This window comes from Medicago truncatula, chromosome 1 (assembly GCF_003473485.1).
Source record: "Medicago truncatula cultivar Jemalong A17 chromosome 1, MtrunA17r5.0-ANR, whole genome shotgun sequence".
Classification (NCBI taxonomy): domain Eukaryota; kingdom Viridiplantae; phylum Streptophyta; class Magnoliopsida; order Fabales; family Fabaceae; genus Medicago; species Medicago truncatula.
The window spans coordinates 46,558,339-46,568,806 of record NC_053042.1 but is presented as its reverse complement, the minus strand read 5'-3'; the positions used below and the strand labels follow the sequence as shown (position 1 = coordinate 46,568,806).

Sequence of the window (10,468 nt, the reverse complement as noted above, 5' to 3'; positions counted from 1 at the left end):
AAGGGTGAGACTAACTTTCTCTAATTCTAAGTTGTATAATTCTGAAATTGAGTTTAGCATGTTGTAGGTTGTAGTTGTGGGAATTTAGGAATTAGGTTTTGAAGTTGTAATTGGTTGTTAATAGAGTAGAAAATCTGTTGAATTTGTGTAGAATTGATGTTCAAATCATGGGTTATTTTTAGTGCAATTTTTTATATGGTTGGAGTGCCTTAACATGTATAGAAATGGTTAGACAAGTTTTTGGATCAAATTTGGGCATAGGGAAGTTAAAATTGGGATTTTGGGGTGAAAAGTGGGTTTTTCCCGAGTTGCTCTCTGACAGCACGTCCTGTTTCATGTTCTTGCATCGTTTTCACACGTTTCTGTTTTGAATTGGCCTTTGGTGTAAACATGAAAGTTGTAGATAATTGAGTTAGCTTTCCAGTGGCTTTGGTTTGACGTGAAAATGATTTTTGGTTCTTGAGATATGATGAAAATACTCCAAAGAGGTCTTAGTGAAATCTTATGAAAATTCAGCATAACCGTTTCTAAGTTAATCCAAAACTTAAGGAATAATTCCAAACCTCAAAACTAGAAGTACTATAAGTTCAATTAGGGTGTTTAAGAGTATTTAATATATGTTGTGATTGATCTAATTTGGTTTGACGTGAATATCTTTGTTGGATAATTTGAAATACATATATTATGTGAATGTTGTTGTTGAATAATTTGAGTTACATATATTTATGTGGAAAATGTATGATATAGAAAATAATGTTGTTATACCATTCAAGTTGTTATTATTAATGATGCTATGTTGTGAAGTTGTTGTATGTTGCTGTCTTTGCTGTATTGATTATTAAATCATTAAGTTGCATATGTTGGTCAAGTTGTTAAAGTTGTAAGTTGTTGTCAATGTCATTAAAGTTGTAAGTTGTTGTCGATGTCGTTGAAGTTGTTGGTTGTCGTTGCATTAGTTGTTGAGTCCATGCGTACTCATTTACGTTGAGGGCTTGATGCCCTGTGAGCTTTTGCTCATTAAGTTGAGGGCTTGATGCCCTGGAGTTTATTTATGCTTAATACGTTGAGGGCTTGATGCCCTGTGAGCTTTTGCTCTTTAAGTTGAGGGCTTGATGCCCTGGGAGTGTATTTATGCTCAATATGTTGGGGGTTTGATGCCCTAGATTGGTACCACATGCATGATTAAGAAGTCGAAGTTGCATTGTCGAGTCAAAGTCGTTGTTGATGAGTTGTCATCCATGAGTTGTTAAGTTGTTGATGAATTGTCATCCATGAGTTGTTAAGTTGTTGAGTTGTCTTCTATCCACGTGTTGTTAATGAAGTGCTTATGAAGATTATATGATGTTGTTTATGATATTGATTATGATGTTGTTATGTTGTTTATGATATTGATTATGATGTTATGATGTTGCTTATGATGTGTTGTTTATGTTGTTATAAGATAATGTTTATGATGTGTTGTTTATGTTGTTATAAAATGAAGTTTATGATGTATCGTTTATGTTGTTATAAGATGATGTTTATGATGTGAAGATTATGTCGTTATATGATGATGTTTATGATCTGATTATTATGTGCTATATGATGTTGTATATAATGTGATGAATATGAAGTTAATGATGATTAGAAGTTGGTTGAGTTATTAATGAAGTATTATAAGAAGAGTTAATGTTATTAATTGATGAAGTTTAAGTTGTTAAATGTTTTTGATGAATTATATGCTTATTATTATTGAATGTGAAATCTCACCCCTTCTGCTTGGAAATGTTGCCCTCACAATTAGGTAACTTGCAGGTAATCAAAATTAGCTATGAAGTGAGTCGACTCTCTCACGCGTCGTCGTCTTAGGGTCACTCTGATACGTAACGGGATGAGAATTTTGGTTGTTGTTTTCTGTTCCTTACATGTTATTTTATGAAGTTTTATGAACATGTTATTGGAATAATTTTATGAGATTTTACATTGAGGCTATTGTGTCAAGGTTGTTTTAAACGTTGAAATAATTTTCGTTGCAATAAGATTTAATTTGATGATTGAGATAATTAGTAATTTTACTATATTCAGATTTGAATTAAAGTGTAGCATCATGTTTAGTTGTTTTACTCTGATTTATGCAAAAAATTTCAAGTTGGGAAAATGGGGTGTTACAGCAACCACCTATGCAATAAATATCTTCGTGATGGAGGGCTCTCTACGAATAAGATTGTCTTTGGTAGGAAGTCTGTTACGGAAAAGCCTCCACACAAATATTGAGACCTTTAACGGAGCCTGCTTCAGCCACACTGCATCGAAAAGACCGCGCTCCACAAATGTGTCAGCTCGCGTGAGATACTGATAAGTCCCCTTAACTGAGTAACCATTAATAGGATCCAAAACCAACCGCCACCTATCAAGAACATGGTCCTGCAAAACAATATTACACAACAAAGACGAACACTCTGTAACTAACTCCTCTTCCCACACCAAAAGACGTCTCTGCCACACCCATGCGTCGCCTTCAACCACCCATCCCCTACCAGCCATCTTACTCACTGTAACCCATTTGTTTTCAGCCAAATCGAATAAGCGGGGAAAACGCACATGTAAGGGTACGCCCCCCACCCAATTGTCCATCCAAAAATAAGTACTACTCCCTCCACCAACCACTCTACGAACATTCTCCTCAAACCAACCCCTCTCCCCCAATCCGACACCACTACGAATATCGGACAACATCCTCCACCACACCGAACTATCACTCCTCCCTTCCTTCAACCGCCCTCCTTCCTCCCCGTACCTAGCATTTAAGACTCGATACCATAACCCTTCCGTATCCACTAACATACGCCAGCACCACTTCCCTAGTAAAGCAACATTAAATTCCCTCAACCTCCGCACACCTAACCCAAGCAACCCAAGCAATTTTTCTAAAATCCTCACCACCCAAAAAAAAAAAATTAAATAAAGATTCTATGAAAAAAATTATACCCGTGGAGGCCTTGAAGAAGGAAAGAAAATAAACCGGAACAGATGACATGACAGATTTTTGAAGGATCAAACGGCCACCAAACGAGAGAAATTTGCTCTTCCAGTTCGACAATCTTGAAATAATACAGGTTAAAATAGGTCTCCAAAAGTCTAACTTCCGCGGATCCCCGCCTATAGGCAACCCCAAGTACACAAAAGGAAAGGCACCAACTCGACAATGTAAGACCCTAGTAGCCTCAGACAACCAATAATTTGAAACGTTAACTCCCGTAAGCATGCTTTTTTGAAAATTTACCTTCAACCTAGACAATTGTTCTAAAATTAGCAAAACAGCCCGTATAGAGCGCACATTCAACCCACTCTTTTGTCCAATAATAAGCGTATCATCAGCAAATTGAAGGTGTGATAGACTCATATTGTTTTCACGCCCCACATCATAACCTTGAAACAACCCCGCCTCCATCAAAGAATTCATAAGAACATTAATTCCTTCGGTCGACACCATGAAAAGGAACGGAGAAAGAGGATCACCCTGCCGCAGACCTCTTTCCATAGGAAACTCATCCGTAGGGCACCTGTTAACCAACACATAAGCCGTAGCCGTTCCGACACACTCAGACATCCACTTCCTCTAGAGGGTATGGAAATTAATTCTCTTCATAACCATATCTAAGTAATTTAAATCCATTGAGTCATAAGCCTTTTCGAAGTCCACCTTAAAAAGCAACATTTCCTTCTTCAGACGACGAGCCTCATCGACTGCTTCATTTGCCACCAAAATTCCGTCTAAAATCTGCCTGCCCTTAACAAAACCTGACTGAGAGTCTGAAACCACACTTCTGATAACGGTGCGAAGTCTATTAGCAAGAATCTTGGCTAGCACCTTATACATACAACCTACCAAGGATATCGGTCGAAAATCATGTAACCGTTGAGGGCTGTCCACCTTTGGAATTAAAGCAATAAAGTTGCATTAATCCCCTTTGGCAGCCTACCATTGCAATGGAATTCCGTTACAAAGCGCATGAAATCATCCTTCACCACATTCCAAAATTGCTTCAAGAAACCAAAATTGATGTCGTCCGGCCCCGGGCTCTTGTAACTGTCAATCCCATATCGCTTGTTTAGTGACTTAATAACCTCTAGGTCTAGGTGGATCTAGGACTATTTTTTTTTTTTTTATGTGGTTGAAATAATAATGTGTAAAAAATTTGCACAATGAAATTTTTTGTTTTTTTATCAGGTAATCTAGTGGTTAGAATTCTCCTTTTTCAAGAAGAATAAGTGGGGTATCCGGAGTTCGAACCCCGACCCCTGCATATAACAATGCATGTCCCTGCCAACTGAGCTAAGCTCACGGGGACTGCCCAATAAAATTATTATATTCATCATTTAATTAACGTTATACTTAATATGATTAATGTTCATTATTAGTACTACAATTATCTTAGTTTTTTTGGTGATCAACAATTATCTTAATTAATCACAAATAATTTAATTATTTCTTACTTACTCTTATTTGCACTGATTTTTTCTTTGTAAACTACTAAATAATAAATGTTATTACACAAGAATTTTTGTTTGACAAGTTAACAAAAAATAGCTTGTTGCACTCTTTTTTTTATCAATTAAAGTTGTGTGATCAACACATAACTAACTATTCTTTCCCATTTTATTCTTTCGCATTTTAATTAATTTAAAAAATTCAATTTGGCGGTCCAGGGGGATTTTCAAACAAGTCCCATTTGACATTTGACATAATTTGGATTTCGGTGTATTTTATTATTTGGAAGGATCGAGATGAGAGGCTTTTTCATAATGAGACGGAACAATTTATCTCCTTATCAGAAAGGGTTAAATTCTAAAAAATTTAGAGTTTGATTACTCTAGTTGGAGGTTGAATCCGTTGTTGTGTTTACAGGTTGTTTTGTAGTTTATTTTTTATTTTTGAGTATTTGATGTAGCTTGATTGATTTCGTGTGATTTTTGGATCTTAAAGTTTCCTTTGATACACCTTGTACTAAAGGGACTTATTTTGGTTTTTTAATATATTTGCTTAGCCTTTTAAAAAAAAAGAAGTTTTGCAAAATGACATTGACCGTATAACTATGTTAAAGTTCCAAAGTATAATTTATATCATAATCACGGTAAATCATCTTGATTTTTTCATAGTCATCGCAAATTAAATCTTACACTCAGAAAAAAGTGTAGGAAAATTGGGTTTAGAATTTTAGATATTGCAACTCTAAGTGTGTGTACGTTTTTTATAAAAGAATCATTTAAATAATGTAAAAAAATTAGAACCAAGGGAAAAAAAAAACTATAATGTTAATATGCGCTCTTAGGATATATGTTAAACAAATACATATAGTAAGTTTGTCTCAAGTCATTTATTTAAATTCTCCAAAACTTGGTTGATGTATCGATTATATCTCGTCTCAATCTATTATTTGATGACACGTCATGATATGATAAGTTAGTCATGTAACTTATCCTATCTTGTTTATGGAGGGATGTCGAAGCGGATTAGATAGTGCCGATCGTCATGGGGATTGCCCTGTCCGGGGCTCTAAATCAGGGAATTTCTCCTACGAGAAACGGAGATGGGGAAGAATGTTCCTCGTGAGCACTTCAAGAACGGGTATCGGGAAAGCACCCCTAACCTGTGGATTCTTCGATCCCAACCAAAACACTACAAAACCTTTATTTTAAGTATAGCTTTAATTTTATATCTTGATTTTTGTTTTTTTTTTCAATTTTTTTATTATAAAAAAATAACTAAAAGTATATAAAGTTTTCCTTCAAAAAAGAACGGACAACTTTTGAACCGTAGAAGCTTTCGATGCTCTTGCCTCCCGCTTCATCTCCTTTAATGCTCTCAATGCCACATCTTTTTTTCAGGGTGTGGATGGATTTGATGGAGATTTGCGGGGATCTACATGAATCTGTGGGGACATGGATGGGGAAAATGATGCTCCATCCCGTCCTATAAGGTGCGGGGCGGAGAAGGAATAAGTATTCCCGCACCATTGACATTCCTATTTCTATGTAGGGTAGGTATAATTATTATCCTTAATATGAGTTGGTTAGAAACTAACACCCTAAGAAAAGAAAATGAACTTTTTTTTTTGAGAAAAAAATAAAATGAACTATTTATTTATCTCTATATAAAATAATTTAAAATAGTAAAATTATGACTTTTTTATTTGGAAGGTTTCGGTTACTTTATGACTTTCTTTCTGAGTCAAAATTCCCTTTATGGTTGTAATAATAATTAGAAAAACGGAAACAATTGCATTCAAATCTGCATTTAAAGTAATGGTTGTTTTAATTGATGCTTGGCGTAATTATGTCGTCAGAAACAACATTTTTAGAAGTACTCATCATACTATGTGTTATACAATTGCAAAAAAGAAAAAAGGAATTATACGGATTGATATTTGAACAAATGTGATATTTTGGGTCCATGTGACATCTACGAAGAAATTTATCTTTTTAAAATGAATATATATATATATATATATGTGTGTGTCATTTGAACTTTAATTTATATGTACATTATGTAATATATTTATTAATTGAGTTAAATTCATGAGAACGTTATCATATTCTATTTGATATAGGAAAATAAATAATGGTAATATGCTAAGCTTTATGTGTATATAGAAAAATACTGATGTTATTTTGTCTTAAATAAAAAATACTTATATTAACTTAGTGCCAAGTGCATATCAACATCTTTAGTTAAAAAGGAAAAGAAAAACAGCAATTAATAGTTGAAGTTTTCCAAGGGTCATACCCTATATACACAACAACTCCCCTAAAACACATGTACTTACAAATGTCGCATGTTCGAGCAAAAAAGGAAAAAGAAAAACGCAATTAAAGGCGCTAATACTTTTTTTTTTTTTTTGAAGGGGGCGCTAATACATATGAGTTGATATCTGAGTGGACAGAAATTAAAGTGGTGAATTAGGTTTTGAGTTGGGGCCTTGTGGGGGCGATATTCTAAAAATATAAAGAAAAAAGGGTTAGGGCAAAGCTGTCCTTAGAAGGAAGAAGTAGTAGTATAATCAATTGGTAATAAAATATGGTGATTGGTTGTCTGAAAAATATAGTACTAGTTTGGATGATAAAATACCCTAAAGAGACTCGAATACAAGTACATGAATTTGTTTTTATACAATTAATGTGTGTGAATTTCATATTAGAATTGATTTTCAAATGTCAAAAACAATTCTAGTTAAACGTAAGTAAAAACAATATTTGACATTTTTTTTTAGAAATCAATTTTTGAGATTAAAAGTAATTCTTAGAGACTAAAAGCAATTCTGCTTAATATCAATTTACTTATGCATAATATATTCAATCAGAAATCACTTTATTTACAACTTATATTTATTTTTAGTCAAAATCAATTCACTCAAAATCATATCTTGTCAAAGCAAAACCAAAAATACCCTAAGATATTTTTTACATAAAAAGCAAATTAGGTAAACAAATAAAAATAAAAATAAAAACATTTTTCAAAAAGTAGAGAGATGATGGAGGAAAAAAGAAGGGAGTACATTATAATTTTGGTAATAGTTGGGTTCCTTTTTAGGCTTTAAAGAAAGTGTTTGAGTGATGAGGAATCCATGTCGTCCAAACACTGAAAGACAAAAATGAGGTTGAGAGAGAAAAGCATAGTTAGCTTTACGACCCAGAAAAGGAGATTTCAAAACAACATAAGGCTAGCTTAGGAAATTGCGTGGTTACTAACCCAACCTCATTCTCTCTCTCTCTCTCTCTTAGTATGTGTTATGCTTTTGTGTCTATATTTAGTGGTTTGAAGTTTGATTCAGGGTGCAACCATAACCCCACAATATTCTTCCTTCTTTTCCTCATCTCACTATTATTAGCCACACCTTAATATTTTCTACACTAGTTTTATGCCAATTCAGTAGGGTTTTTTCTTGTGGGGCTTTCAAACCCATTTGATTATGACCTAGCTATAGCTACCTCTTCTCTCCTTCCATAGATCTCCCTCAAACCACAATATATACCTCTCCTTCTCTCCATATCTCCTTCACTTACTCTCACTCTCTACCTACTAGTACTAGTACTAAAATTCTCTTCATTATTATCTCTTCCTCTCTAGCTATACCATTCTTTTTGTCCCTTTCTTCCAATCTTATCCTCTCCCAATTCCACCTTCATCTTCTTCATCACATATATCTCACTCACATGATTCAACAAAAAAAATATACATGTGTGCTAGCTATCTTAGTAATTCAAACTTCCTTTTTTCTTATAAGCAAAAAAATGCTTTCTTGATTTGCACAAACACAAATTCTATAGCCTTAGGTTTTTTTTTTCTTCTTCAATTTGATGTATAAATTTTCTTAATTTTTTTTTCTTTGTAGCATCATCATCATGCGTAAATATGAGTATGTGCCTGGCTCCCTGTATGCCATATATGAAGCTCATTGAAAAATCAATGACCTTTGTGGATGGCGTATGAGGAGCCAAGCATATTCCATGTCCATACATGGGGATCATCATCAGATTTAATATTATCAGTATTAATTTTTTTTTCTTTCTATTGTTATTAATATTAATCAATATTGATTGTAATGAGTAGTGAAGGACATACATATATTGTTCAACAAAGCAGTCACGGCATTGTCATTTTCAAAGTTACAGGGTTGTGCTTCCTCACTGCTGAACAAAGGTACATATATCTCTTTATCGTCCTTTTTCATCATTTCCTATAGTAATTTACATTGAAGATATTTTCTAGGGTTTTCTCATTATATTCGATTTGCTGAACATTAACCGGGGGGAACATATTCCTTTCTAAGGTTTTTGATTTTTGTATTTAATTTATTTTATGGAAAATAAAATTGGTACAGTAGTAATGATTTGATTACGGTTTGGAAGGAAGGAAGGCACGGGAAAAGCGCAAGAAGGGGGAAGTTACGGTAAAAAAGAAGTGTTGGTGACAGTCAAATCATGGAAGTTATAAAAATCATTACTCCTTTACTTCATTCACCTTCCATGCTTGTCTGTGTCTCATGGACATTTCATATGACCTTCTGAATATTGTTACCAACAACAACTATACCCTAATACTGTGTCATGTGTACAGTTAGTTACTGCCATTCTTTATTAACCTTGTTATGTCAAATATTTACTATTTATGAGACGTTACTGTTGTTTATTTTCATTTAGTGTGGTAGTAATTTTGTTACATGATCATTTGTTGATTTGGAATAAAATATTTACTTTTGTTTCCTTATTGACATTGTTGTATTGATTCCAGTCAAAATATTTGTTATTATTGATTAATTATGGACATCAATGTTTGATTCCAATTTATTGCCTCAGATATGGTTTTTTCCCTTGGAAGGTAGAATTCCTTAATTAATTTATTCCGTTTTTACTGTGAGAATATTTTTTTTCCCTTCATCAAGGGCGTTTGTGGGTATATATATTTCAAAATTAACCCTGCATGATATCAATGCCTTTTTGACACAATGAACTGTATATTAATCGGTTATTTATGTCTCATTAAAATTTCATTTATACTACGTATAACAAACATTTGACTCCTGTAAAAAAAACTAACATTTGCCTAAAATGAAGCTGTATATTAAAATATTCACAAACTTTCTTTAATAGCAATATATTCATTACTCTCGTTATAAAGTTACTCTATTACTTGACCAAAAAAAAGTTATTCTATTATACTCTTTACTAGGAATTAGTGAGAGATACGTTAATTAATTAATTAATAATTTATTTTACCGTTTTTTTATTAATCATGTCTGTGATCAACATTGTTGTTCATTTGTTGATATTAAACAATATTACTGTTGTTTTGAAACATAATTTCTTGTTCTTAGCAAGCTCAAATGGTACTTATAACCTATTTTCATTTTAGCAATAACCTATCTTCTTTTGATACATAGAATATGGAAATACTATATACAAGTGGGGGTGCATCTCAAAAATAGTTTAAAGGTGAAATGTTATTTAGTAAAAAAGAGAATATTCATAAAAAATGGAGAACAAATGTAGTGTTCTATTAAAATTTACTAAAATTAATACAGATCGAGTCCATATTAGACACCCTTAAACACGGAACCCCGTATATTGTTAACTTAACTTAATTGATGAAGATATATGCTAGCTATTTTAACCATTTCATAGCCAATGCACGTTCAAGCTGAAGATAAAATATCCAGCTTCGTAAAGTTCATGTTGAAGTGGTACTGAGGCGCGAGATTTTAATTGCAAACACTAAACCAAACCGGTGTGTAGTGTATGTTTGAAATCATCTTGAGTTGTGCTGTGCTGGCCGGTAGCATTTTTACCAATAAAATTAATTTGACAAAACTGTTGTCCTTTCAAACATGTTGATCAAATGTAATTAATCGGTGAGTACAAAGTTTTTTTGTTTTCTTTTGATGCAATAGATTACAGTATAGTTCCATTATTATCTTAATTTAACGTGGTA

At 33.2% G+C, this 10,468-nt stretch overlaps 1 protein-coding gene and 1 long non-coding RNA gene across 3 annotated transcripts; one reads left to right on the top strand and one right to left on the bottom strand.

Moving 5' to 3' along the window:
- Positions 1 to 2,157: 2,157 nt before the first annotated feature.
- LOC112418644 (uncharacterized) lies at positions 2,158 to 3,859 on the bottom strand. Its single transcript, XM_024775093.1, has 3 exons — positions 3,683 to 3,859; positions 2,968 to 3,598; positions 2,158 to 2,879 (listed from the first exon to the last, which is right to left on the bottom strand). The coding sequence occupies exons 1-3, from the start codon at positions 3,857 to 3,859 to the stop codon at positions 2,158 to 2,160; spliced, it is 1,530 nt and encodes a 509-aa protein (XP_024630861.1).
- A 3,731-nt stretch (positions 3,860 to 7,590) lies between these two features.
- Positions 7,591 to 9,251, top strand: LOC11405399 (uncharacterized). 2 transcript variants are annotated; one of them, XR_003012761.2, is made up of 2 exons: positions 7,591 to 8,680; positions 8,890 to 9,251. It is a non-coding gene; the product is annotated as an uncharacterized lncRNA (long non-coding RNA). The 2 variants fall into 2 exon arrangements; XR_003012759.2 differs by having other exon boundaries at positions 8,862 to 9,251.
- The last annotated feature ends 1,217 nt before the right edge of the window (positions 9,252 to 10,468 follow it).

What these genes read in the sequence shown, in the direction of transcription:
- LOC112418644 (XM_024775093.1), bottom strand. Translation starts at nt 3,859, where the DNA reads ATGTATAAGGTGCTAGCCAAGATTCTTGCTAATAGACTTCGCACCGTT. An exon ending in AGGAAATGTTGCTTTTTAAG is followed by an intron (nt 3,599 to 3,682) that starts GTGGACTTCGAA and finishes CATACCCTCTAG; the next exon opens with AGGAAGTGGATGTCTGAGTG. An exon ending in CTTCTTCAAGGCCTCCACGG is followed by an intron (nt 2,880 to 2,967) that starts GTATAATTTTTT and finishes TGCTTGGGTTAG; the next exon opens with GTGTGCGGAGGTTGAGGGAA.